Genomic DNA, 27,538 nt, shown 5'->3' with positions numbered 1-27,538 from the left:
TCAGTACAGGCCAGATCACGTTATGAGGAAGATTTATCCACACTTGAGACACAAAACACCTCAGACAGAATCCCCAGGACTTACTTTACAAGCTCCCGGCCCTCTGGCCCAACAAAATACTCCACCAACCACTGACAAGCATCAATGCTTTTGGAGAGCAGTGCATCTATGGTGGCAATCCATTCTTCTGTATCAGCCCTTCAACAAAACAGGGACAACTATCAGTAAACCCAGGAGCAACAACACCTCCCCAAAACTAAGCCATGCTTCTTGTTTGCCTTACCTGAGTTTCTTCTTGGTTCGGAGATAGGTTTGGAAGAGGAATTGGACTGCCAGCTGTAAGCTCACCTTTGCCATGCAGGGATAATAGGGATGCTTTACCTTAGTCTGAAAGAAAGATCAAATTTACTCCAGAGCAAAAGGAGGCCTGCAGCACACATGCTGTCTCTCTTAAACACATCAACACGTTCTAGTCAAGTTATTTGCTTCACTTGGAAAAAACAAACCACAGCATTTTTCTGTGCTAGGTCAGTCTCCAGTGCTGACTGTGCTACTTAATAAATATGCTAAAACAGGAGCAAACTTGCTGTAAGGCCAACTAGATCTGTGGATTTCAAAAATGTAATAAATGCTGTTTGTTTATGACTCCATTTAAGGAAACTTAATTAAGAAACTATTACCAATTAAGCTCTATCAACTTTGAAATAATTAACACTAACTTTTGGACCTTCCATATGGAGAGGGATTTCTGTCCCTCTACAGGTTCAGTTTGCATCATTATAAAAGGTATGGATTATTAAATAAATTTTACTGGGGCAAAATGATGTTTCTCCCAGTACTGGAAAAGGAGGCTGGAGCTTGCTTTGAGGCAGCTGTTATCATCAGCATCCAAAATTACTGGAGGCAAGGAATAGCTTGTCTGGAAAAGCAAAATCATGTCAACTCTTCTCTTCCAGTTTTCCTGGTTTGACCCAAATAGCTTTTGTGGCCATCATACTTTGAACACTCTAAGATTAAAATCCAGGTACTTACAGCATTCAGGGAAGCTAATGACAGAACAAAACTGAAGTAGTCACTACTGTATACATCTCTGTTCTTCATAAATTTCAAGTTTTCATCTCTCACCATCTATAATAGTAAGAAGGCAAAAAAAAAATTTAAAATGTCAAAATACACTTCTCTAACTAAAACTTCATCTTTTATGTAAATGTGTGTGGTGTTTAAAAATCAGTGTCAAACTTACTCTGTTTCCTTTTGAATCACTACTTCAGCAGAGGGAAAAATACATAAGGGAGATTTAGAAGATCTGGTATAAAACCAGTGATTTTCTTTCAAAGATATTACAAAACAGCAGATGAGGGATTTAATCATTTGGCCATTAAGGGAGAAAAGGAAGAAATTGCAAATAAGTTCTATTTTTTGCTTGTTTCTAATAAACAAGCCAATAGAACACCCTTCAAACCAGAAAGGCTTGCCTAACTAATTTAGAAGCAGATAGCAAGGAGTCCTGGTGTAATTACAAGCTGCAGCCACAATAAGGTATTTAAATGCCAAGCCCTTCTTTTTCCAAATGAGATTTTGCTGAAAGACTCTCAATAAATTTGAGCCAAGCTCTGTTCATCGTAATAACACAATCCCAGGTGCAAGAATGCCCAAAGTGGCTGGTAATGCCCTGAAACAGCTCATGTGCAGGGCCGGACACAGCCTGCAGAGTTTATTCTCCCTGTGTGTGTGATGCAGGCTCTCTTTACTGCCTCTCCTCTTTCTACACTCTTGTGAACTCAAGAACCTGAGGATCACTGTAATTTGCCATCATCTCCACTACTTCTCGAGTGTACTCCAAATGAAGCACCTTCTCTGCTGCTGTCTCTCCCTGCTTGCATGCTGACTGCTGCCAGCTCTCATGTTTGATTAACCTGCCTGCAGTTTATTCAAGGCAAAGAATTGATGGGCCAATTTCTTGAGAAAGTACAGTGAAACTTAAAAAAGTATCACTAAAGAGCTTGTTAGTAACTTTATGTCAGGATCCAGAATTGCTTTTTAGTTTTCCTACAAGGGAATTGTTCAAGGTAACCTTTACAAGTTACCACATTTCTCTATGTGCTCAAATTTTATGTGAGCAGAATTTAATTGTTACTCTCAGTGTGCTCTACCTGATATATTCTCACAGGCATTTTCTCTACAAAGAGCCCCTTTTTTTCTCCTTTTCGGACCAGCTTGGTCAAGATGGACAGACGGTCACTGTTGGGTCTGTGGGGTCGAGGTGATGACTGGGGTGAAATTTCTGGTGAAGAGGGAGCAGATCTGAAATATAAACAAGCTGAAGGTGAATAAGGAAATCCTACAACAAATCTATAGTTTAGTTCTATTACCATTGCAGCCAGAGTGATCTTATGGCAATCTTGAAGACAGCCTGAATATTTCTTGAGGCTGTCAGTCAGCTTGAACTTGCTGCAATAATGGTAATAAACAGGCAGCTTAAAAACCAACCCAAAACAACAGCAATCATTGCTTTGCTGGACAGGAATTACTCAATTCTTAGTTGTGGAGAAAACTGTGGCTGAAAACTTTGAGCTTTCTGAATTTAAGGGTGCCAACCCTCAAGTAAACACCTCATTTGACCTGAGACCTTGGAAAAGGCTTCAAAAATTGAGTGACAGCACAGAAACAGCATGTGTGTAGTTTGGATAGTATTGTGTGATCTCACAGGGTGAAAAAACTTTGATTTGGGATTTTAGTATATGGTGATATATGGGAGCCAAGATGGAAAATTTTGGGTGTGGGTTAGTTGTCTTTTTTTGCACCTTCTTCCTTCTTCACGAATCTGGGTGGTTTTCTCTAACTGGGTGAAAGATGTCTGCATTGCAGGTTTCGGGTGATCATAATTGGGTTAGAAGCATAAATAATACAGATGTCAACTGTTTATTAGATAATTGGGACTTAAATATCCTTGAACAGACACCATTTTATCTCACTTTCTCGACTTAGAGAGAGCTCCCATCTCGTGAGTTTGTAATAGATAAGGATAATAAACTTCAGAGTGAGTCTTCAAAACCAATGTCTCCTGAGTTCTATTCCCCCTGACCTTGGAGCAAGGAAGAGCCTGGTATTCCAACAGAGAGAGGTCTAGATATCAATATGAGAGAAAACTTTATGGATACAAGAGGAACTTACAAGGAGAGGTCCTCAGCTTCCTGACGCACGACACTGACTCTGCTTTTCTTTGGCAGCACAGGGGAGTTCTGGTCGGACACTCTCTGGTAGAACAGCATGTAGGCGTTCCAGTAGCGCCGGCGCACGTCGGGGTAGGGATTTGCTGTGGGGACAAAAGGCAGCCCATGAAGATCCTTGAAGGTTTAGTACCTTTCCCATTCCTGTATGGAAGCAAAACTGGGGGTACAAGTAATGTGAACTGCAGCAGTATGAATTTGTCAGGTCTAAACATCAGTCTGTGCCAGTGATTAAAAATGTCTGAATTATGAAACAGGTGAATGTTGGAAATGTACTTGGAATAAATTCCTTAAAGCATTGAAAAGTTCAACAATATGATGCCACACAGTGTTCCATGAAGTCATTCTCATTAGCCTAAAATAAGGGCTGTTTTATGTTTGGTTGGGGCTTTTTTTTAAACTATATTAACAAGGCACCATTTTGCTTTTCAGTCTCTGCTATTAAGTCTACAAAGTGCTGAATAACAGTGAATATGGCTTAATTAATATTAGGCCATACACAAGCTGTTCTGTCCTTCAGTAAAGGGAAGGCTTTAGGGGAAAAAATGGTTCAGAAGGAGTATCAGTCCAAGTAATAACTCAAAGTACCTATAATGGACTAAGGTCTTCTGCTACTGAAATCAGTATGAAATTGAAGCTACTGTAAATCAGTGTGCACTTCTGCTTACATTGATCATAGACTTTAGGTCTGTATTCTCCACCAAAGCATTCATATTCCAGGGTTTCATCAGTCAGATCAAATTCTTCAACAACGGTGTCATTAAATTTATACCACTTTCCTTTTCCACATCCTCTGTGATCAAAACAGAACAGAAACACAACAGAAACAAAGTTAGTTGATTGTCTCAGTAAAAAAACAAACCACCCTGAACAGCCTAGAAGTGACAAGCCTGAACTCACATTTGTTTTGACACTAAGAAGAAAGCTTAGTTCAACTGATGTCAAAGTTGCATTTCAAAAAATAACCCTGATTAAAACTCTGAGAAGCACATTACCTGCTACTCAGTGTCACAGGAAGCCCTCAAACTGCAATACAAGGTACATAAGAATTAATGAGAATTTTATTCATATCCCTGTGTCACTGCCTCATGACAGGTGCTGAGAAAGGGAAGAGTGGTTCCAGAAGAGCTCTGGATGTCTCCATGCACCTTCCCAGAACAAGAAGCCTTTAGACAGCTCTCAAACCTCCCCCACGAACCTTCTTGCCCGTTACCTCCTGTCCTTGATGAAGGAGTAGTAGTGCCCTGCATGAGCCTGGCCACTGTGGACAATCACACCGACAAGCTCGTAGTTTTCTGTAGGGGCAACTTTCTTCCTTGGGGAGCCTCCTCCTCCCTGCTCCGTGTTCCTGCCGTTTTCCCCCACTTCTGAGGATGAGTCCTGACGAGCCATCCCTGACACAGTGTAAGGTTCCATGTTCAGCATCCAGGGAAACTGTTGGAAGAGATATTTTGGATTAATCAAGACATTGCAGTGTGTACACGCTTTGTGTAATTTTATGAGAATGGTATCAATACTTCCCACACTGGCAACACCAAAGGAAAATATGGAACTTCAACTTCTTATGCTTGTTACACAGATGTTAAACAATAAACTCTTTTTAAGGAGTTTTTTTGCCTTGCTTTCTGAAAGGACCCAGAGAATGTAGCAAACAAGGAAAGCTCTAAGGAAAAACACTTATTTTCTGTAGCACTACCATGTTGTAAGTGTACCACATACTCAAAATCTCTGCTCAAAATGTGAGGAAAGGAAGGAAAAATGAATAGGAAGAGTCCACTACACAAAGTAGCTGGGCAAGGCACCATAAAGCAAAGTTTTCTTACCCTTATTTGTTCATCGTATTTAATAGAACGGCCACTCTCCCAGTCAAAGCCAAATCTCATCAGGTGAATCACCAGCAGGCTGGGTAAGACCTTAATGCAGGTGCGCTTCACTGTAGTTCTCTTGAAAAGAAACAAGAATATCACCTCTATCTGATACCCCAGGCCATCTGCAGCACCCTTCTAGAGATTCACAGTGAAAATCCAGCCATGGGAAGTCATAGGTGTCCACAGAATCCAGGGTGTCCATAGGATGACTGGGATACATCTCAATACATTACAGAAAACTTCACCATCCTGCCATCCCTGTAAACTTTTAGTTTACTTTAAACTTTTAGAGGCATTCAACCTTTTGTCTTCAATGTAGCAAGAGTTGAGCAACATCTAAGCATGGTTTTCATGACCCTGTAATGCTTAGAAAACATCAAACTGCACGTGAATCTTCTTTCAGGAAAATGAAGAATCAATACCTTTTCTTTGCACTTCTCACAGTAGTATGCATTGCTTCCTTCCAGAACCTCTCCTCTAACAAACTGATCCAGTGATATTTCCAGGCTTTGACATGAAGTCACACCAAGGTTGAGAGCCATGAAGGCTTCCTCACGCTCATACCTAAATTCAAGAAGAAAAACAGATTAGCATTTACCCAACTGGCAGGAACAAGACAGGTATTTAGGAAAGAATATTGCATTTTCCCCACAGCTATCAAAACTGTGATGCTCACAGGGGCATTTATCTACTTTCCAGTGCTACTTTCACCTACATATTTTAATAGTTCTGGGAGCACATAACTTGGTAAGTGATGCACTGAATGTGACATTACCTGTGAGGACAGTCCTTGCAGATCTTCTGATCAGAGAAGATTCCTTGAAAAGTATTCTTAAATATTTGGTCTCTTCCTATTTTCTGTTGGAGATGTAAAGTTAGACATCAGCTGGATATATTGCAGGGTGGAAGGCCAATAAATCAGTAGGAATTTTAAACTCCTGAATACTGTGCAGATTATAAAATAAACTAAATGGCTCTCTGCCTTCTTTTCTAAGGATCAAAGCAAAAAGAGAAAAAAGGTACCAAGGATATGCACATGAACCAGAAAAGAAATTGTTGAGGTTTTTACCTTGAGGTACTCATCCATTTGATCTATAAGACTGGTGAAGAACTCATAAGCATCCTGTTGCTCTCTAACATAAAGTTCCTTATTCCACATCTTGAAAATCTACATAAAATATAAATATATGTTATAAGATGGTTGTTTCATATATATATATATATCACTAAGAAAAGTAATTTTTAGTTTAAATTTATTTTAATATATTTTGGTTTTTTTAAATTAGAACTTACTTTATAAATTCTTCAATTGAAAAAGGCTGAATAAATGATTACTTTTTAAGCAGAAAAGCTATAGATTCTAAACAAAAAGAGGCAATACCTTCCAAAAGTTCTCAGGTACGTAATACTGTAGCTTGCTTTCCATCAAATGACCAAAAAGAGATTGAACTTGATAGAACACATTGTCATCAGGATTGTCAGTATCATCATCAATGGAAAGCAAGGCCTGGAAGGAAACAAATAACTTTATTAAATTGTTTTTTGGAAAAATCATTACTACAAGCTGTCACAGCCCACAGCATTACAACTTAAAATTTATGTATTTATTGTGCATATTTATACACACACAGTTGACTTTTCATTTTACAATTTATTTACAAATAGTGCTACGATTAAGTGGTTCAAGTGAAAGTAATTCCAAAAAGAGAATTATTTATTGGATGCTGAACTAATTACCTCTGGGAGACCAGGCTGCATGTACAGCTGCTGGAAAACAGCATTCATGTAACAAGTAGCACCACCATTCTTCAGTCCCACAAATCCAGAAATGGAGCGACTGTCCACTGGTGGAAGGTACTAGAATGACAAATACATTTTCTTGTCCCAAAAACTTATAAAAAATATGAGACTCCAACAACATTCTATAGCTTTCATAACCACCTTTGTATTGCAGAACCACAGAATGGTTTGAGTTGGAAGGGACCTTAATCCAGCTCCACCCCTGCCATGGCAGGGAAGCCTTCCACTACCCCAGGTTGCTCAAAACCCCATCCAGCCTGGCCTTGGACACTTCCAGGGATGGGACAGGCACAGCTTCTCTGGGCAACCTGTGCCAGCACCTCACCACCCTCACAGGAAAGAGTTTCTTCCTGATATGTAGTCTAAAATGACCCTCTTTCAGTTTAAAACCACTCCCCCTTGTATGTGAGCTGTTAAGAACAATTTAATGGAAAACCAGAAATAAAAACTCTGAAAAACTGCAAGACCACTGCATGCAGTCATTTAAATATTTAACACGTTGCACAACACTGTTGAAAATGGCCTAAAACGTAGTAATTAATAAAATTTGTGATATTTAGGAAATACTTCTTTCTTACTCAGACCATAACAGACAAAGACACACTGGAGTATCTCTGAGGAAGATCAAATGTATCTGCATTTCCCCTCAGCTGCATTGTGGCATTTTAAACCGAAGACCGTGGAAATCTCATGAATGAAATAACAAAGTGAACCACGCCCAGCAATCCAAACCATGCTAACACAAATAGAAAAAGGCTTCTTGCTTACATCAAACTCCTTGGTGAGTGCAGGGTCACACTGGTGGTGCATGGAAAGCAGCTCCTTTGTAATTAGCTGGAGGTTGGAGGGTGAGCTATCAGCCAGCATTACCAGCACCTCATAAGCAGCTAATCTGCTGTCTGCTGTGCTGCACCTGCAAAGAAAACCACAGCTGAGATCTACTGGCTAGATGACTCAATTATTTCTAATTCCAGAAAGCTGTATTACTCAGAACGGGCAACAATTAATGTTCTAAAGACCACTTTGAGTGATTAAACACTCCTGAGGGAGTGTAGAGTGCTGTTTTTTTGTTTCTTTCTTGGGGTAGGAGAATGGGGAAGAATCCAATGAGAAGAGTGCAAGAAGAATAATCCTTTAAACAAGCCTCCTTTACACACATGGATACACTTGCTAACATTCAGCAGAAGGAAAATTAGGTGCTCTAAAAGAAGACAGAATTGGTTGCATGTCTGAGGACAAACAGACAGACACTCTCCATCATGTAACACTGATGGAGACAAAATGACTTTTTTACAGGGAGGGAAACTTGGGAAGAGCTAGATCAGACAACATTCTTGCTATAACAGATGAGCTTAGACCTGAGCTAGACCAAAACCCCTCCCAACTCAGCTCTTTTCAGTAGTCATTCAGCACAGCAACCCTTTCTTCTGAAGGCCAAAGGCTTTATTTACTTTAGGGGAAAAAAAAAAGAGGCTTGAAATGAACTGCAATGGAGCAAAGCTGGAGCCAAACACTAAGGTGGATCAAGTCCCATTCATTTCAGGGGTTGTTAAATGCTCCACTGGAACCTTCTTTTGGGGTTGTGGAAAGGCAGTGAGGATATGCCTGATCTAACACCAACTATTCAGTGCAACACAAACAATCCAGCTGCTTTAGCTCAGAAATCCACGTGAGCTAATTTACACCCACCCCTTCAGATATTGTATGGCCATAACAGCTGTGACAGGAAGGAGAACCCACTCCTTTTTCTCCAGTTGATCTACTCTGGGCTCTATCAGCTTTCTCAGGTGCAAGGAGACTTGCTTGGTGTTAGTTTTTTTACAAAATAGGTAGGCAGAAGGGAAAAAGGAAGTAGTGGAACTTTTGAGATTCTCTTTCACAAGGAGCTTGAGAAGGTAATTTCCTGCTTATGCTCAAATTTAGCCAACTTCCCAAGCAGTAATGAGCTAAAAAATTATTCTTTAGACTCATGAAATCAGCACCCAGTTGTGCCTGAAGTTCATTACTGATCTAACAAAGCACAGACTTTGAAGTACAGAAATGCAAGGATATTGATCACTCAAAAATGTATAGAATGTTATTTGGGCATTTATATAGGAAATGTAGAAAACTGGAGAAATGCTCCAGCACTGGTATTAAATCCTACTGTCTGGAGGATTTAATACTGACATCTGCATTCATGACACAGAAAACTCAACATAAAAAAAAAAAAAAAAAAGAGTTTTTACTTTGGATGGAAGTCTTGCTGACTGATTGCAGCACTGCCTGCTGGGGAATGGCTGTTCAGAATAATCCTGGATGCTCGGAACAGGAAATCATCCAACAATGGCTTAATCAAAGATGAACCTGAAACACAGCAATCTACTGTCAAATACTTACATTATCACTACAAATGTCAAAAAGGTGTTTCATAACAACAAAACCACTTCACAGCACCACATCAACAAATGTTTTATCAAATATTAAAGGTACTGCCAAAACCAGTCCTTACAGCTCTGTATCACTTCTGCTGATGTCTTCACATGACTGTCTAGTCATGTGTTAATGCAGAATTCCCACTAGTCTAGTCAATTTAAAGAGGAATACTCACCAACCATTTCCTTCTCTGCCCCACAGAGTGAAAGGAGAGTCTTGATGAGCCTCAAGTGTCCTGCTAAGAGGATGTTATCAGCCTCACTAGTCTCACACTCGGCCGTGCGGTTGGGCTCGAAATTGTCCAGCCAAGTGATCTCATCTTCTAACATGGCAGCTGGGCTTATCTTCAGCTGCTCCATTTCTGATGCTGCAAGGAAAAAAAAAAAAAAGGAACACAGTAAAAATTAGCAGCTTTGGAAATGTAGAATATAAATACAAACCATTTCAAACAGTTTGGTAATGGTCTAGTTTTGCCCCCATGTGTATCAAGTAAATTTTCCACCAGGGAGCTCAGTTCACTTTCCAGAAGGAATGAGCTGCCCTGCAGCTACCTAATCCCAAAAACAGACCATGCCAGGCACTGGTACAGGACAGCCAGCACACTGATAGGTCCCTCTGAGCTCAAGGTGCAGTAATTCCCTTCTGCAGGCAATTCTACATCTTCTCTACAGCTTGGAAGCTGCCATCAGTTTGACTGAATGAGGTGTCTGCACATACTTACATGTCAGGTCATCCAGCAATTGACATCTCAGGTCAAAATATTCTGTACACTGGGACAAAAGTCTGAAACAGATATAAATAGAGGAAAGGTATACTTAAAATCATACACTTTTCTCTAATTAGTTGTCTTTAATGTCTGTGTGCTCTGTCCATGTAACCCAAAGCAGCATCTAGGTGTGCTTCTGCATGCTGCATCTTAAAAAAAATTTCCTTCCCAACAGCTACTTCTAAATGTTAGGAATCATATTTAATCCTCATTTCTTCCCTCACCTCATAGCAATTCTAGTTAGTTATCAGCTGACAATAAAATAACAACATGCTTTAACTTCTCAGTTACTCCTCTAGAAATTGCAGGATGCCTACTTCAAACACTTGCCAAGTGCTAATCCCTTTTTCCTAGAGCTTCCACAGTGCAGCTCATTTCAAAATGTGTCAGATTTTCTTCCTCAATAAACACACACGTGACTTACCTCTGGTTGATTCCTCTCATGATGCTGGTTGGTGACCAAAGAGGCAGCTGGGCCCCAAGAACAACGCTCAGGAGGAACTGGTTTGGCTTTTGTACATCTGGGTGAGCTGATGTGTCTGTCTGGCTAAGGGTGTACAGCTGGTCACAGGCAACGCGACGAATCTGCAACAGGGTCATTGGCATTGTCAAACACCAGCAGCTACTCAAGGGTTGCAAAAATGCCCCACACTCCTTTTATGTTAGGAATCTAACAGAAAAAAATGCACATTGTAATGGTACGAACCAGGCTATGAGCTCTCCACCCACCAGCCAGGGTTTCTAGAAATGTAACTCTGATAAACACAAATTATAAATACAGATAAAGGGGTGAGATGCAATGACTTCATGCAAAATAAATAGATGACATATGATGAAATGAAGTAAGCATAAAAGGCAATAGATTTTAGAATATCCAAGATAATCTTAAATCAAAAAGAATGAGTTTTAGGAGGATTCCGACACTTGGAATAAATTTTCAAAAGTTCAGAAGTATCCAAATTTTACCCAAATCAAAGTCACTTGAAACCTTCCCTAAAGTACTAGTTTTACAGAATTTGTGTCACCAAAATGTGACTATTTTCTTTAGACTAGTCACAGCACAGTCCTGTGCATCTCATGGGTGAAACAAGCCTAGGAAATGTAATACCACAGCATTTTCTATCAACCCATCACCAGATACTGGAATGATACAAATACAATTATACAAAGGTTATTTATTCAAATGCTAATCTGTGGGAATACTTGCAATAAACAATTTTATGTTCAGACCATATGAAATTACCAAAACATACACATTTCAGAAGGAGCATTTAGAGGAAGACCCTCACCTCAGCACTTGGTGATCCAAGCAGAATATCAATGATGAAATCAGCAACACAAGGCAAATTGTAAAAAGATCCTGGAACAGGAGAGTACCAGGCTAGCTTATTAAAAATAATATTTTAAAATAAGTCAGTTACAGTCTTGCATTAAAATACCACAGGACCTAGAGGACATCAATACAGAAAAGCAGTAAAGGCTATTTCCTGATCTCCTTCCCACACCAGAGGCTGCTACCATGATATAACAGCATCTTCCTTGCCTTCCTGCACCACCAGTGTTTACACTTCCTGTACACAAAGACTCAAGTACTAAACAGGAGCTATGCAAACAGCAGCACGTACAGAATTACAGACTTCAAAGGCAGTGCAAATATTTATATTCTGGCAGTAAGTCAGCTATCCCAAAACATTTCACCAGAGCATAGCACTACATGCCTTATTTCAGTCCTGGAAAATAAATCCCTGCAATTTTTAATGAAATGTTGTGTTTTCAGCTTGAGCTATCTCAGCTAACAAAGCTACAAGTTTCTCATTATTTTTTTTTCACTCGACTGTATCCAAAAGCCTCCTCCCACCAGGCTTATACTCCAAATAGTGAATAATCCAATTTTTTTCCATACCTAGCTGCTGACTACGTAGCTGAAGGCAGGTTACTAAGAGAGACAAGGCTTCCCCAGCAATGAGAGCATCTTTGGTGGACACAGACTGCTGCCTCACACAGATCCCAGCGTGCAGTGCCGTGGGCTCCCCTTCACTTCCTGAACTGCAGTTACTTCCTGCATTAAAAAAAAAGAACAAGTGCTGTAATTCATTAAGTTTTACTCAGATGTTTTCAGCTTCGGTCAGTTCTCTGCAATTTAAAAACTTCTCTGAATGCCTGATGAATGTACATAAATTTGCTCAGATTTTTTGTAATTTAGTTGTATTATGTCCCAAGCTGGGGGAGACCCAAGAGGACGAACGTCCAATGAATTCAGCTTGAAAGTGCTCAGTTAAAATTAAACTAAATGCTTTTAGACTGATTTAGGGACACAGTTAACCCACCTGAGCTGCTAAGTCTGTTTCTAATCCCAGCGGGGAAGAGAGTGTTGCTCTCTTTGATGGGCTGACTACTTCCCACGAGGTCCAGGCGTCCTGCAGCAGCAGCCCACGAGAGGCGCATGAAACAAGCCACTGTGGAGGTGAAATCATTCACCTCCATGGTCTGGAGGAACAAGAAACAGCAGTCACTTCTGTGATATTCAGCAATCCTTGTTAATCACAGGGATGAGAGGAATGTATCTCCTGGATCATGTCAAATTGACATTTACATTTGTTTTTCATTTTCTTCTCTACAAAGGTTCAAGGATTCAAGAGTCTCTTTGTTCCCAGAGAGAGATTGGTATTGCTGTCTTAGGAGAAGTAATTAATTTTTTAATTCCCCACGAGGATAGATATCCTTGCCACCTATCCAGAGGCAGGCATGCTGATTTCAGAAGTTCAATCCATTTGGGAAGCACTGCCCCACAACCTAACACAGCATACTTGTCATATCAACTATGAAGTTTCTTTCAACTGGACTTAATGGATTTTCAAACAAGATTTTTTTTTAAGGTACTGAAAATAAAAAAAATTCCTTCTTCTCCAAATTACCATCAAGCAAATTTAATTTTTAATGAGCTATTTGGAAAAAGCTTGTCCAATTCTTTCTAATTCAAAGTATCATGTATTATAAAGTCACAAGTTGAAGCAGGAATCTTCTTTGAATTCATAGAAAATTAACAAGAATAAGTTCTTAAGAGTTAAGTGTGACTGAAGATAAATCACAAGTAAGACTTCTGTGTACATCTATTTCTTGTAAGCACTTTTGGGGTACTACTTCCCTTTGTAGTGCCAAAATAATTTATGAGAATATGTTAAAATTCAGCTCAAGACTGGAAGAGACACTGATGGTCAAGATTTTCAGGGGCTTTTAAATGGAGCCAGGGCAAAAACCTGCATAAAAGACTGATTAAAAATCTCAGAGTTATACAGCTGTCATTGGAGATGACACTGCTACATCAGAACCATCCAACACTTCCTTACTTGTATGGCAACTCTTGCAGCTGGGATGATTTCTTCTACCCTGATGGAGGATCTGTCAGACACGGAGAGCTGGCGGTAGGAGGACTTCTCAGGAGTCCCACAGATGGACATCTGCCTGCTCGCCTGCCGGCTCACGTTGCGGAAGGGCCGCGAGGACAGAGCTTCCACCCCATCCTTGATGAAATCCTCATCCAGCAGAGTGGGCATTGTCTGCCCAACCAGCAAGAACCTGCACTCACAGAGTAAAAATGTCATGGGCATTGTCTGCCCAAACAGCAAGAACCTGCATGCACAGAGTAAAAACATCATGGGCATTATCTGCCCAAGCAGCAAGAACCTGCACTCACAGAGTAAAAACATCATGGGCATTGCCTGCCCAAGCAGCCAGAACCTGCACGCACAGAGTAAAAACATCATGGGCATTATCTGCCCAAGCAGCAAGAACCTGCACGCACAGAGTAAAAACATCATGGGCATTGTCTGCCCAAGCAGCAAGAACCTGCACTCACAGAGTAAAAACATCAGGCTTCTATTTGAACGCTTGCAGACTGAATGGAACAGAAGTCAAAGTATCAATTAATCTTAAATATTAAAATCTGCATGCTAAAAGCCAAGAAAGCAGCACTTTCTCTAATGAGAAGCAATTACATACCTTGCAAGCTGCAGGCAGATGGAATAGACTCCTTGTCTTGTTTCATAGTCCACCTCTGATGGGATGGAATCTCTCTGCATCACATTCACCACCAAACTTAAAAACAAATCGATAAGACAGACTCCATTTGGAAATGTTTCAATTAATTTGTGTCTATCTTTCCTTCCTCCTATCCACTCAGCTGAGTCCCAGTTCAAACTGACTCCTTTGGAGGCCAACATCCTAATTTTCTCCTTTTATATCTACAGATGGAAGCTTTCTGCTCCTACTGGAAAATGCTTCAGGATCCCTTGGGCAGAGGAGTGTCATGGATAGAATTACTAAGAGCAAAGTATACTTGACAAAGCTCACACGATCAGTATTGTCAGGTCTTCCAAACCACTCACACTGTGCCTCAACTCTTATCTGAAGAGTGAATTTTCAAGACTGTAATTACAAATTGAATTTTTTTCCCACTGCATGACCTATACTTTGACTGCTTAGAATGTCCACTGGTGTCTACACAGAAGAGAGCAACATACACACTTGCAAATATGAATTGAAACGCTTAAAAGTCAAAAAGTATCCAAGTATCAACTACTTTAGTACAAGCTACATTTCACAAGTTTATTTGTGCCTGACTTGATTTTAAGATTTAACAACATGTACTATCTTAAATACAACAGCTACTGGACAGTGGTAGAACAGCCTTGGGTGGATTTTTTTCTCTGAAGAAGAAGCTGACAGGTGTATTAGAGTGCTACAGTGTGGAAATAGGAAACCACACACAACTGCTAACTAAATGAAGTGCTACAAATTGAGTCAAGGTTTTGAAATCTAACCTCAAACCTCCTGCTCTGAGGAAGTTTTCACAGAAAGACTTGGCACAGTTTCTTGCCATTTCATCATCTGCAGTTGGCATCAGCTTGGAGCTCAGCACCTACAATAAAATAAATAAGCAGATGTAAACTACCACCCCTCTTAGTGTTCTTTACCTGTCGAAGTTTGAAAGTGTAACAGAAAAAAAATCCACTAAAAATTAAGCAATTATTAATACACTTACACAAAACTAGTCACAGTAAATCTCATATATTAAATAAATCTCAAATATTTAGGACAACCATGGCAACTACAGATGTTTATTCTGAATCAAAGCTTTTTATTCTCACTGCATTTTACATGTTAAGGGAATGGATGAAGTACATGGAATGTCATATTCTGGTTCACTTGGTGCTCCTTAGGAGCCCAAATTCTTCTTGGTTCTGGATTTTCAGCTCACAGTATCCCATAAAACACCCTACAGATGGCTTACTTACTGATTCACACCTTCTGAAATATAATTGTACCACTATTATTCTGGTGTTTCTTTGTAAAACGTGGCTCAGGTAATTCTAGAGGCCTTACGAACATCACCACTTTATTTATCATCCCTCCTGTTTTAAATCAGCACTAAATTTCAGAGTGCAAATACCCTAAGAAACATGGCCAGAAGGAAGTCTCTGGTCTCTGTGGGTCAGTTCTTATTTATGTTTATAACCTGTTTTACTTCACATTAAAAAAACCCAACACCCAAACAAACCAAGCCACCAAAACTGCCCCCCAGAAACCCCAAAACCATCAACCAAACAAACCCTGGGCCCTCCCAAAATCCCAGAAAACCCCACAGATATTATTCACTTTCTTGAAAAGTCTCCTTGGCATGTACAGCCAACAATGCTGCAAACAAAGTACAACTCCTTCCAGGTTCATAGATCAGAAGAATGTTTTACAGAGTTCCAGGCATGAAATCTTATCACACCCTGGACATCTGCAACATTCAATTTTCATCTCTTTCATATGTTCTGCAAATTTCCTGTGCACATTTTTTATCAGAAAGCAGTTCAGACTGGTTCCCATCTTTTCACCAGATCACCAGCTGAGGGGATAGAAAAGCACATACTCCTTTTCCTGAGAAAAACCATCTTCCAATTGGCTTGACTGGGGCTGAGGAACAAGTCCACTCATATAATCTCCACATCTAATCCAATTTATTACTTCTCATCCCTTGCCAGAAAAGCAAGCAATTTATTGCTTGCTTTTATTATTTTCTCTGGCACAGAAGCAGCAGATAACTGTCCCATCCTCCTGCTATATAATCTGTCAGTTCAACAAGACACCCTAAACCATTTACTTCGAGTTGTAGAACTTGTCAACACATTCCAAAGACATAATCAAGTATCTTTCACTGCAGCTGTACAGAAAAGGGGGAATCCTAAGGCAGGAGTGTGATGACAGTGTAGGAAGATGAAGAGCTAACATTAGACTGTGGAAGCCTAAAGGGAAGCAACCACAAGAAAATTCCTACAGTAATCTTGGCACACACTATGAAGGAAAGAGAATAATTTTGCCTAATGTTCTGGAAGCAGTTGGCAATTGGTCCTCCAACCTCAAGTTGTTCAAATCACATTTGTCATGGTCCTTATAAACAGTAGGACCTGCAAGTAGAGCTAAACACTGTCCAGCTTTTAGTGTGCAGGTTACTGTGTCCTACCAACAACACCAGCTGAACTCCTGTAATCCTTAAAATCCATTCTCTGAACTCTAGGAAAGAATCTTTGCAGGGCCCTATCCAGGATTTTGGCTAAAGAATGTAATCCACTCTACCTGTGCAGCCAAAACAGGCCAGAAGCCTCTTGGCTAAAGTCCTGCACGTTTGGATAGTGAAAATTCTTCCCAGATGAATGCTTTGCAAAAACACTCCTCTTCAGACAGAAAATGGGAGACTTACACAGCACAGAAGTTTCTGACAAATTTAATTAAGCAAAACCAATCCAACTTAAAATAGCTCCCATTAATTTTTAAGGGACAACTTTTTTTTAGTATTTATTTTTTATATATACCCACACTAAAAATTGCACATTCAGAGATCTAGAAATTCAATCAGGAATTTTATCTAAACAATAAGAATTTGATGTTTCTATGCTCCTCTCCACTTCTTCCACCTTGCAAATCACACAAAGAAGGGCCTGGTTTCTCACTAAAGTCTCTGAAAGTCAATTTTCTGTTCCTTTCATTCTGTGTAAAATTTACCACATGTATAAAAGCAGACTCTGTCCCAATATTTGCATTTTTCATAATGACCCCTCCCCATAATCACAGTGGACTCCTGCCCAAAAAACCTAGAAATACTTAACTCTTACTGCTCAGAAACCCAGAAAGCAGCAAATTTGTTTTCTTACCTCTAAATTGTAGAGCACTCTGAACGTGGACATGCCTGGAGCAAAAGATCTGAAGAGACTTTCTAGTATTGAACTGGCACTGGGCTGATGTTGGTGTTTTGAAGACAAGGATGGGGATTTTGAGGACTGAGAACTGGATTCTGAAAGCAGTGTTTTCTAGAAGGAAAAAGCCACAGAAGAAATATTTTGAGACTCTGTTTTGCTGTAGCTGGGAATACATTTCCTACAACCTCTGTAATAACCCTCTCACCTCTGGCTGTTTGAAAATAAGTCAATAACAAACATTGACTTAACACGAACACTATTTTATTGTAGTTTCAAACTCTCTGTGTACAATAATCTGACAGGGAATTTAAGGAACCTGGTAGTAAAATCCTCTTTGTGTAGCTCACCATGATCAATTATTAAATCCATACCTTCCTTCCCAGGGAATCAAGCTGATCAAGAGCCTCCTGAATAGCTGGGTCAGTGGGAATCAGGAGCAGAAGTTTCCTCACTCGCAGTGTTATCCTGAAAAGAAATCACAAGTTATATGCACAAAACAAGGGCTCAGCCACACTGGCCTGGTGGATGCCTGCTCACAGTGGAATATTCAAACTGGCCACTGGGAGCAATTCTTTAATATTTAGTAACCACTTGATCTGCTTACCTTGGCTCCTCCAGGTTGGCAAGCTGGTAAAGCATATCAAACACATTGCACACGAGAGCCATGACAACTCCAGGGAGGGATTTCTCCTGAGAATTGAGCAGAAATACAGAGGTCTTTTTTTTCCATTCTCTGTTACATGTAAATTTAACAGAGCTCTTCACTGAAGTAAATGGCCCAGATGCCAACCTGACTCACAGAAATCCCAGCTACTTTCTAGGCTGAGACAACATTTACATCATTTCATTTCCCTTTTAACAGTCAATTTTTGAAGTCAGCTGCTATGAAAAGCAAAATACAAAGCAGACCAAGAGTGCTCTGAACACGCCAGTTGATGCTTCTTAGTTTACTTTATTTTCACTTTTATTGCAGCTTTTTAGTAGTGAAAATGTGGAAATCTCTACCCTCAACAAATAGACAGTCTCAAAATTAAACCAGATGTGTCCTGTTTGTTTAAAAGACCCTACAGAGATGAATAAACACCAAGCAGGCTACCATAGGTGACAGAGTACAGATTATAAAATCCAACCTGCATGCTCAAGGCAGCTGTGTATTTAGATAATTTGTTTCAATTGTAGTTTGAAAGCAAAACCAGATTACTAAAGATTGGAAGATGTTACTGGAACACTCCTACTCTCTCCCCCATCTATCCCTGCTTCAGGGAAAATCTGAGGGAAGGCTTCAGGTCATATTCTGCTGTACCTGTTCCATTGCATAGGATGAACTAAATACACTGCTGCTGTTGCTGGAGCTGGTTGAGGAATCTGCAGAGCCCCCTGATGGAGTCCCACTTCCTGATGTTTTTACTGTAAGGATTTGTTCATCAGAGAAGCCCAGCTGATGGAGTAGTTTCTGATCTTTGTTTACTGTTAGCTGCAAGAAAATATTTATTGTTTAGTTCTGGAAAAGCCTCATTCATAAAGAAAGGGAATTCTTTGTAGTTAACATACCAGGCTGTCATTGGCAAATATCTGTATATTTTCCACAGGTGAATTCAACATCTTTGCTATCTTCCACCTGACACTTCCTACAGTTTCATTGCTATGAGCCTGTGAAATTAAACAACACTGGTTCAGTAAGTCTGCTTGAGCAGTAAATGCCAAGAAAAATTAAAATCTGAAAGAGTCTTCCTGCATAGAGTGGTAAAAGTATTGTTTGTAAGAGGGGCAGGATAGGACAGCACAGAAATGCTCCAACACCCACAGTGAGCAAAAAAAAATATTTTTCCCCTCCAGGAATTTAATGATCAAAATACATTTGGTCCACAGACACTTCCATATACATATTTTTAACATTTTCAAGAAGAGTTTTCCAGTTGACTGGAATCTTTATAACCACCTTACTCTATTCAGTCCAGCCATAAAATCCACCAAGAGTGGCTACATAACCAACAGTCCATGGCACACACAAGCTGGGCACACTTACCTCTATGGTGAAGGTATCTTTGGTAGACTCATATGTAACATTAAGGGTTAAAAGATGTCCATGGAAAGAGGCACCATGAGGTAGAATAGTTCTGGGAACAGAGTAAAGGTCCTACAAGAAAAGAAGGATGACAGTAAACATCACTCTTGAAAACAAAGACATTTCTGTGAAAGTGGGTAACTAGGGTTGCACGTTTAAATAACTTTTACTGGTTTTTAATAAAATTGGAAGTTGTGTTCTTAGCCTTGCCTAGTAGGAAATGAAACATCTTACCTCTATTGTTATCACATAACGCTCTGCCAACAGCAGCAGTCTCTCAATTATTACAAGTTTAGTTGACCTAAAGATAAACATTGAAAACAAGAGTAACTTGTCTCGCAGATTCATTTCCAACGCCCACGGGTAACTACCATGAATTGTCTGGTTTTGAAGGCACCTCCTTAAACTTGGGAGTTAATTCAGCAGAAATGAACTAAGAAAAGAGGCTCATGTTGTACTGCTTGAGATGTTGCCAGCTTCAGAGGAAGATTCATGTTTCTAAAGGTCCCACCCTATGCTCCTATATTTAAGTTACACATATTCAGGTATGACTGAATTAAGCTCGAGGTTGAAAAACAATCTTTTCTCTCCTGATTTAAGAAGAACCACACCCACTGCCTCAGAAATACGACATGTTTAATAGGCTGGTAATAATCTGTGGGGTTTTTTCTTTTGTTTTGGTTGGTTGATTTTGATTTTTGGGGGACTGGAGGCAGGGTGGTTTTTTTGGTTTTGACCCATTGTTTTGAGTTTTTTTAATGTCTATTTGGCTTTGGTTTTCTTTTGTCTCCTTGTTGTTTTGTTTTTAAACACATTTTTTTCAAGAATCTCTGGAACTCTTATTGCATAGCAATTGGAATATTCAGCTGAGGAACCACCAGAATGTACCACCACCAACTACCAAGAATTTTAACTAGCACTCAAAATCTTGTTGGAATCAGCTGGGGGCAAATGTCTACTGTCTTCTTTATTCCTTCAGAGGCTGGCCTACCTGTAAGGAGACTGAACTGATGTTGCCACTGTAGGCATGGCAGTTGCTGTGAGCATTTTTGTAGCTCTGGTGACAGCGTGTGTTAATGTTGGACCGCCGAGCGCAGAGCTGGCTGCCTGCAACACAGAGCAGAGCAAGAGACAGTCAGGATGGCCTGGAAAGCTCAGAGGACAAAAAATATTTGTGGAAAGAATTTTTTTCTTTAAATGGAATTATCATAGACAAGTATTCTTATTCTAAGAAACAGAATCAAAAGGATGTAGGCACGAGAATAATTAAAATTTGTCCTTTACCTCTAAGCGTGTGTAGCAATCAGCAATGAATTTCTTGTGCAGTGAAACTGAATCCTAAAGATAAAATGTACAAACTAATTAGAACTCACACTAAAATCACTGGAGCTACTCATAAACTGACAGAACTCAACAAAGCACACAGCTGAACGTGCAGAGTATCAAGTCTTTATAAATGTCAAAGCACATTTATGTACAAATATATGCCTACCTTTTTCAATCTGGGAGTTAGATTAATATAGCTGTAATTTATTATCAGTTGAATAGCTTCATTGGCAATTTCTTCATCTGGTGACTCCATTGCAATCTTCCAAATGAAATCCATTCCTATTAATTCCAGTTTTTCCACGCTCTACACAAGGAAGAGCAACAGTAAAACATGACTGGATTTCTTACACAAGAACCACAGGGACAAAAGGGTTGGAAAAGCACCTTTTGATTAAAACTTACAAATTTTCTTTTCCAACATGCTGCCAAACTTTGGCACTGTGCAAAGTTAAACCAACTGCTGCAGATTTGTGTATTTATACAAGAAAAAAAAATGTTTACTGATGGATAAACAAGTTCCAAAGAACAATCTCAGTCAAGCCAACTGAAAAATTAAAAAATTTAAAAGCATGGAAAAATTTAATCTAGAATGGAATTAGTTTCATAAAAGCCAACATGATAACTAACCATACAATAAACCATCACAAAACCTCCTATGATACTTGGCAAAAAATACTGCATTTGGAGTAAATTCTCTGTGATAAAGATCTAAAATGCCTACAGAAATCTACTTAACATATAACCATTAATTTAACAAAACCACTGAAGGATCAGAGTTAAAAATTATAGTAGGCTAGAATTTAAATATGATAAGTCTAACTCCCATGCAAAGAAGAAAAATAAAAAAGAATTTAAAAAATACTTTCACTGTTTGTTAGAAGAAAAAATTGCACATTAGAATCCATGATTATTCAAAAAAAATAGTTCAGCCCCTCCTCCTGCAAAGTTTCACAAGCTACAAACCAGCTTGCAGCTTTCAATTGCTGAATTTTAGCTGAAATTGTCAAAACTTTAGCTTCAGAATGTAACAATGTTAACGCTAGAAGGACATTCTGGTTCTTAATACAAACATGACCATGTCAAACAGCTGCTACACAATCCTTGTCTGACCTCCTCCTGTCCCTAAGAGGACACAGGAAGGACACAGGAACAAACTTGCCAGAACACACTCACCAGCTGAGTTCCTTGCCTCTTCAGCCGATGGTCACACAGGTTCACATTTTCAAAGAACGTTTTAAACAAACTAAAACCTGAAAGTGAAAAAAGGTGCAGGTTTTTTATGCTGCTCAGGCTCAGTTTCTTTGTTTAAAAAGTAAAGTTATCAAATACAGGAGATGAAGTTTTCCCTCTATAACTAATAAAGCTCAAAATGATAGATCCCTTTATTGCATTGATTTATAGAACTGGTGAGATGTTTGATTTGAAGGCTTAGGAAGCAAATTTGTGGTATATATTTCAATCCCAAATCTGTTCACCAAATCCATTTTCTTACCATTCATAGTAATTTCATATGATTCCAGTTTAAGAATTTTCTCTTTGAAGAGTTGTTGCTGCACATCACTCTCCAGATCATGCTGCCCTTTTGTAAACCACTCAAAGCACATCTGTGAATGAAAGGCAGACATAATTTTTACCCCACTGTCACATCAAATATTTTAGTTTTATACAGCAAACTATGTCAGATAAAACTTCTGCAAGATGAGCTTCTATGGTATCTACAGCAAGGGGTTCAAAATCTCATCTCCTGGTAACCTCACATGTTATAAAGGCCGCACTGCAGCTTTAGGGTACCTCATAGTCATCTTTCACCTAAATAATGAATGTATCTTTGTGTCTGCACCAACCTACAGGTACTCCTTGTCAAACCAGCATCTTCAACCAGCCAATGTCCCTCTTCCAGTCAAATTTTGTTAAATGTTAACAAAAAATATTAAAAGTTTGTCAATGTCAAAAGAGCATCCTGACCATAAGTGAACTCCTAACAGTGGCTGCTGCAGCCTACACAAAGCATAAAATGCATGACTAGTATGTGTTTGCTACTCACACTCCACATGTCTCAACAAACACACATGCTGCTCATGATCCATTAAAATTCCTTCTGTGACCACAGAAACCAACTTTTCAAGTTTTTCTTACCTCTCGGTCCAACTCACAAACATCTTGGCCAGTTACAAGGCATTCCCAGATCTCCCTGGCACGGTTCCAGCCCAAATAAAGGGTGGCTTCTTGCAGAAAAAATGCCAAAAATTTTAGATGTGCCTCCAAATACTGAGAAAGAGGAAACAAAAACTCAAGCTTAAGACTTTTCTTTATGAAACAAGTACTCTGAACATTCTATTTTTTTTTTTTGCAAATTTAGTTGTCAAACAACAGTACACTTTGAAAAGCCTGGAAACAAGAAACTGTTTGTGAGATTTATTTCTATTTTAAACATACTTTGTGGCTACCTTTCTAAAAACAAACACTGAAGTCTCCTTGGATTTGCTCTTACTTTGCTGGTGGTGATATTATTTGACACTAAGTCAAAACTAGCGTGGAAAAAATAATTATCAAAGGATTAGCAACAAACTGCTCTTTGTGTGTGTGGCTTCTATGTGCTAATTAGCAAATCTGTTGCAGGTATTAAGAGCTTCACAACACACTCAAGGGTATCACCTATACCAGGAACTGAAGCTGGTGAAGAAGCTGGAAGCTGCACAGGCTTGGCAACAACAGATCCTAGGATGGGGAGATCTACTTTTCACCAGGAAGAGATTTTGCTGAGGAATTTTGTAATTTTGTGTAATGTTTACACAGCTTTCTTCTGTATAATAACAATGGTACAACAAACCTTCATATATAATAGTAGAACTATAAATAATTATTCACCAGTGAATTTCAAAAATGAAACAAGAAGGTAAAGAAATCCGGTACCTCCCGGTAAGTGTATCGGCCATCCACCAGTGTTGCTCCCACCAGCCCTCCTGGGCCTGCCACAGATGCAGCCAAACGGTGACAGGATATCAAGCTTCCTGTCACCAACTTCACTATTTCAAAGTTTTTCTTTAAATCTTGAATAATGCTCTTGGCAATAAAATAAAAGAGAGAAAAGATGGTTTTAAAACGATAGTTAAACAGGGATGTGCATAGAGCCACTTGCTCTTCTACAGACACACATCTCTTACCACAAGGAGCCATGTACCCCCACTCAGAGCTGTTCCCCTTCCAAGCACCCAACCCCCCTGATGTTGGTGTTTTCAGCTTGTGGTGAAACACAAGTGCTGCAGATTGCAAAGTCCCACACCTCCACACAGCCACTCTACAGCACTCATGATTGCTGGTAGTTTAGTCTGTTTTCCAAGAGTCAATGTCAATTCAATTACAAAGCAGTTGGTCTAAACATTAGCCATTGTTCATTTCTCAACACAAACATGCCTGTTAATTATTCTACAAAAAGCTGAGAATAAAACAAATTAGTCCTGACACAGCAGACAGATTTATACATACACAAACACACACTCACAAAGGGACAGCACAGCACCTCTGCTCCAACAGTTTGTTTATGCTACATCACTGAACTACTTCTAAAATTGTTTATTAGCTAATTTTTTTTTTCCTAAATTTAAACTTCCATGTTTGGCTGAGCTACACAGACACAACAAAAGTTTCAACAATCTTGTCAGCATATAGCCTTACCTTGTCTTGTTTTTGGTAAGTTTGCTTAATAAACGAGCGCGTGATTTCGTGGAGCTGACGCAAGGCTGGCACCACCCACACAAACTGAGGATTATTGTGCTGGGACGACTGGTAGCAGGAAAGGTAAAAACAATTACACATGTGGCACATGCTCAACAACAGATTAACCTTCCTCTCAGACTTCTGGAAGCCTAATGATATCTGGTAAGGCTGCTGTTTCAAAAGAACAGCTACCACCTCTGCTGGCTTAAGGTATTTGTTCCTGCTCCCTTTTTAAACACAATCCAAGTGCTCTTCTTCACTTTCTACAAGAAGTCCCTTGATACACACATATGCCATTTTGCTATCCCTATTATTAAGCCCAAAGTGCCAGCTCCTTGCTAGAGAACATGCAAATTATGTAGCCAAAAAGAGCTCAGTTGCACCAGGGAGAGATGATAACCACCACCTTCCTCAATTATGGGAGATGAAACAGGTCTAAAAGGGCACAAAAGGGCAAATCCAGTCAAATGATGTTACTTACTGCTAAAGGAAGAGCAACAGAAGAAAGCGTTTCAAATACTACTGAGGCTTAAGAGACAAGAAATTTCTGATTGGTGCTGCAAGCAGCTCCCTGATAGGAAGCAAAGGATACTTAAGCTGCATTTTGAAAGAGATCCTACAAAGAATAACCCTCCTACCTCATTTTTAGAACTGCTCATCACTTTTCTGGGAGGCTTCATTTTCTGTAAAGTTTGACCACACAGACCAGTACTGAGGTTGCTTGTTCAGAGAAGTGATTGTCTGGTTTAAATACTGACAGCACCCAAATACCACCTACATACTCAGAGAGGCTGAAGGAACCTAACCATAACAGAGAGCTCTCCACTGAAGACTCCCTCACAAATTTGAGAAAGCTGCCTTGACATTACATTCCCTCCCAGTTTATGTCTTCATTTCCCTAATGAAGGGAAATAAGAACAGCATGTATTTTAGAAGTCTGCTGTATGCTTACCCCAATCCCTTCTAGTTTACAATCACAGCTTTTGTTAATGTTTCCCACTGCAGTACCTATGTAAAAGCCCTTGCCAGAATATAATTAAAAGGAATGAGATTAAGAAAGCATAAGAGAAGATCCAAAAGAAAAAAAAAAACCAACAACTTTCACAGATATTGAGAACCCAAGATTTGAAATTCATATTCATGAACACACACAGAAGTGTGATCAATATCAAGAACCAACATACTGTACCTCCTAAACATCTTAAATCCTCTACAGATACGGCAACACAGACAAAACCTAATTTATCATGAAAGAAATGAACAAAAAAAAGAGCCTTTTTTTTTTTTTTAATTTACAGCATACTTCAGGCTGAAAAAAGAAGACAGGAGCATTCCTGCAGGCCTGAAGAAAAACTGCCTGCTATGTGAACAGTGCAGGAGAGAATATATGCAGTCTTTTGAGCCATGCACATCTCTGCTGCTGCCAGGAAACAGAACAGGCAGCTTTGGGAATGGCTTCTTTATGTTACAGGAAAAGAGTTAAGTATTTTACTAAAATACAAAACTACTAGAATTGAAAAACTGATTTGCATTTTGAGACTTAACGGTCATGCCAGAACACATGCTTTACTCAAAATAAACTAATCTAGGCTTTCACATGAAAGGGACAGTTAAAATACTGACATACCTTTACAGTGGTTCCATTTGCAAATTCTAACCTTGGGCCCATCCTGGCAGTTTCCCATAAACTGATCACTCCTTGTGCTGAAAATTTGCTTAAAACAAAGGCAAGAGACTTACTATGAGTCTCATGATCAACAAAGTGGCTCACACAAAGCCTACCCCTCTCGAGGACTCCCCAAGGTAAGAACTTACAGATGGGACACACAATTTGTGCATCTTGAAAGAAAAGGGCGACATCGAGGCTAGATAAGATTTTGTTTTGGAAAAGATAAAATAATAAACCAACCCTCTTAATATCCTCTATGCATTTGATGATGTAGCTCCTTTTGATTGCCTCTTTCACTGCATAAGCATCACTGAGGATTGTCAGGTGTTCCTCCAAGGCCTGCTGGATAAGACTACACGGTAACGTTGGAAGATGAGCCAGCTCCCAAAGTACCTCCAGAACCTGCAGGAAGAAGACCAAGGATAGTCAGGACCTAGGAAGTACAGAGGCTACTCTACATTTAATAAATCAAAAATCCAAAGGAAAACCATCCCCTTGCCTTGCCAGTGGTTGTTTCCACTCGTGCTTCTCGGCCAATGCGCCCAATGAGGCTCAGCAGCTTCTGCCTCACTCGGTCACTCTCTGTCTCCCAGCTCTGGACAGCAAAGAAATCAATGTTAGAGCACTTCTCTCAGGCTGCTACATCTCAAGTGTACACAAAAATATAATCCACAATTACTTTACTGCAGGAAAATCAAAATACAAACAAGTATGTTTCCACCATAAGTATTTCCTTATTTCTGCTGCTGGGAGTTACAGCACTAATTTGCTCAACTCTTTTTCAAATACTATTAGGGATCAAATATCGTAATAAAATCTCACTTTAAGTCCCTTAGGACTGGCTACCTAATGTACTTAAAATCCAAGTCAATTAGCAATACAGTAGCAGATTAGGCTTCTGGGTTAACATAAGATTTAAGTGTTTTTTAATAGCAAATTTTACATTTATATAGAAAATACAAATGTATTCAAGGTATCTGCCTTTCAGTAGGCTGGGTGCACAAGCACATCTCATCAGTTCTCTTCCTAAGGAATGTAAATTCAGGTGAAAACTTACCTTTTGGATTAGAACAAATAAATGATTGAGCTGATCAGAGCTAAACTTCACAGCAGCTGCAGCAATAATGGTGTGTATGTTCTCAATCACAGTGGAGGATTGTCCCGACTGAAAAGGAGGAAAACACAAGAAGGTAGGTTTTCAACCCAAACAAGCCAGAGAAAAACCCTCATGTAAGCATTATCCTACTATTCATACTAATGAGTGAGAATAGCAGCTTTTGGCATGGTAGAAACACAAGTTCAGAGTAAACTGTCTGTGCTCCTCATTTCCCTGGCTGAAAAATCTTTGGAAGTAATTCTAAAGCAGGAAACTACAAGTCTGCCATCATTACAGCAGCTTCAAGCTGCTGCAGTGGCAGCAGTACAAACACCACCTTTT

At 39.5% G+C, this 27,538-nt stretch overlaps 1 protein-coding gene across 7 annotated transcripts in view; it reads right to left on the bottom strand.

Moving 5' to 3' along the window:
- Nucleotides 1–27,538, bottom strand: part of USP24 (ubiquitin specific peptidase 24) — a 62,173-nt gene that overhangs the window by 11,093 nt on the left and 23,542 nt on the right. For 6 of the 7 annotated variants that reach the window (XR_005257781.1, XR_005257782.1, XM_038144154.1 and 3 more), the window contains exons 13-55: nt 27,158–27,265; nt 26,600–26,695; nt 26,341–26,502; nt 25,070–25,114; nt 24,390–24,497; nt 23,628–23,777; nt 22,851–22,982; nt 22,207–22,318; nt 21,888–21,964; nt 20,878–21,018; nt 20,670–20,723; nt 20,377–20,492; nt 19,620–19,686; nt 19,347–19,457; nt 18,872–18,970; nt 18,624–18,794; nt 17,925–18,010; nt 17,692–17,785; nt 17,276–17,431; nt 14,900–14,997; nt 14,079–14,174; nt 13,427–13,655; nt 12,407–12,566; nt 11,983–12,138; nt 11,369–11,439; nt 10,504–10,664; nt 10,035–10,096; nt 9,489–9,680; nt 9,127–9,244; nt 7,667–7,811; nt 6,836–6,955; nt 6,480–6,605; nt 6,168–6,266; nt 5,874–5,956; nt 5,521–5,662; nt 5,054–5,173; nt 4,444–4,664; nt 3,899–4,023; nt 3,175–3,316; nt 2,154–2,304; nt 1,033–1,128; nt 284–387; nt 85–198 (exon numbers count right to left, since the gene is read on the bottom strand). Coding sequence is in view for 5 of the 7 variants with exons in the window: in XM_038144154.1 (XP_038000082.1) it covers nt 85–198; nt 284–387; nt 1,033–1,128; nt 2,154–2,304; nt 3,175–3,316; nt 3,899–4,023; nt 4,444–4,664; nt 5,054–5,173; nt 5,521–5,662; nt 5,874–5,956; nt 6,168–6,266; nt 6,480–6,605; nt 6,836–6,955; nt 7,667–7,811; nt 9,127–9,244; nt 9,489–9,680; nt 10,035–10,096; nt 10,504–10,664; nt 11,369–11,439; nt 11,983–12,138; nt 12,407–12,566; nt 13,427–13,655; nt 14,079–14,174; nt 14,900–14,997; nt 17,276–17,431; nt 17,692–17,785; nt 17,925–18,010; nt 18,624–18,794; nt 18,872–18,970; nt 19,347–19,457; nt 19,620–19,686; nt 20,377–20,492; nt 20,670–20,723; nt 20,878–21,018; nt 21,888–21,964; nt 22,207–22,318; nt 22,851–22,982; nt 23,628–23,777; nt 24,390–24,497; nt 25,070–25,114; nt 26,341–26,502; nt 26,600–26,695; nt 27,158–27,265 (5,216 nt within the window). In the remaining 2 variants the exon portion in view is untranslated. The remainder of the gene's footprint in view (nt 1–84; nt 199–283; nt 388–1,032; nt 1,129–2,153; nt 2,305–3,174; nt 3,317–3,898; nt 4,024–4,443; nt 4,665–5,053; nt 5,174–5,520; nt 5,663–5,873; nt 5,957–6,167; nt 6,267–6,479; nt 6,606–6,835; nt 6,956–7,666; nt 7,812–9,126; nt 9,245–9,488; nt 9,681–10,034; nt 10,097–10,503; nt 10,665–11,368; nt 11,440–11,982; nt 12,139–12,406; nt 12,567–13,426; nt 13,656–14,078; nt 14,175–14,899; nt 14,998–17,275; nt 17,432–17,691; nt 17,786–17,924; nt 18,011–18,623; nt 18,795–18,871; nt 18,971–19,346; nt 19,458–19,619; nt 19,687–20,376; nt 20,493–20,669; nt 20,724–20,877; nt 21,019–21,887; nt 21,965–22,206; nt 22,319–22,850; nt 22,983–23,627; nt 23,778–24,389; nt 24,498–25,069; nt 25,115–26,340; nt 26,503–26,599; nt 26,696–27,157; nt 27,266–27,538) is intronic. The other variant, XM_038144158.1, reaches the window with a different exon arrangement.

This window comes from Motacilla alba, chromosome 8 (genome assembly GCF_015832195.1).
Source record: "Motacilla alba alba isolate MOTALB_02 chromosome 8, Motacilla_alba_V1.0_pri, whole genome shotgun sequence".
NCBI classification, from domain to species: Eukaryota; Metazoa; Chordata; class Aves; order Passeriformes; family Motacillidae; genus Motacilla; species Motacilla alba.
The sequence above is the reverse complement of the archived record's forward strand: the minus strand, read 5'-3'. Positions and strand labels throughout refer to the sequence as shown.